The sequence below is a fragment of the Wasmannia auropunctata genome, unplaced genomic scaffold, assembly GCF_000956235.1.
Source record: "Wasmannia auropunctata unplaced genomic scaffold, wasmannia.A_1.0 LD317973.1, whole genome shotgun sequence".
Lineage (NCBI taxonomy): Eukaryota > Metazoa > Arthropoda > Insecta > Hymenoptera > Formicidae > Wasmannia > Wasmannia auropunctata.
The window spans coordinates 1-947 of record NW_012044917.1 but is presented as its reverse complement, the minus strand read 5'-3'; the positions used below and the strand labels follow the sequence as shown (position 1 = coordinate 947).

Genomic DNA, 947 nt, shown 5'->3' with positions numbered 1-947 from the left:
TTACTGGAAGATCTAAAAATTTTGCTGGATACAGATCTGAAAATAATTCTTGTTAGAAAGTCAAAAATGATAAAGCATTGCTATAAAACATTTTGATGTTCTAGCAATCAGTTTGACTTTCTAAAAAAATTATTTTGATGATCCAACAAGAATTATTTTCAGCTCTGTATCCAGCAAAATCGTTCTTTCTGTGTGGGCATATTTATTTTGGAAATTTATTATTAAAAGTTTATTAATGCATCATAAATATTAAATCGCGAAATTTTAGATATCGTGGATAGCATGGAGAAAAATGATGTATATATTTTGGGTGACTGTCATTGGATATTCGATCGTCATGCTGATCCTCGTTTACACCTACCAATTTGATAATTTCCCAAAATATTGGGAACGTATCGGTGTCGATAAAGATTTGTAAGGGATGATTATTTAAATATTATCTTTATTTATTAGACATTCAGATTTTCCATCAAATACATTTATTTTTTTTTCTTTTTATTTCAGACAAATGGACATTGGATTAGAGAAGTACGCGACCAAAGACCTATTCGTGAGATTGTTGACACCAACGTTTTTCGTTATCATTACAGTACTTCAAATTCATTATTTCCATAAGGATTTTCTCCAAGTCACAAATATCGATAGATTAGGGTTCGTAAAAATTATTGATAATTATCGATTATATTTAATAACTCGATTATATTTAATAACTACATTTGAAAATGTGTCTTCACTAATTTTAGGCCTGAGAGCTCGTTTAGACGCGCCAGCCTAGGATATTCTCCTAGCTTAAATATTCCAGTATCTTCACCAACTGATGTTACACTCACCGAGAACGAGAAACATACGATATACACACTGAAGCAATTAAAACGTACGCTCTTCATAAATTTCATTTATTTTAGTAAACCAAATCTTATTATTTCAATAAAGTATTATTATTAATA

The 947-nt window shown here is 29.5% G+C and overlaps 1 protein-coding gene across 1 annotated transcript; it reads left to right on the top strand.

Moving 5' to 3' along the window:
* Positions 1-253: 253 nt before the first annotated feature.
* On the top strand, positions 254-874 carry LOC105460668 (piezo-type mechanosensitive ion channel component 1-like; the record flags this gene model as incomplete). Its single annotated transcript, XM_011707164.1, has 3 exons — positions 254-414; positions 505-651; positions 744-874. Coding segments are annotated over exons 1-3 (400 nt in total), but the record flags the coding sequence as incomplete, so codon positions are not given.
* Between the last annotated feature and the right edge of the window lie 73 nt (positions 875-947).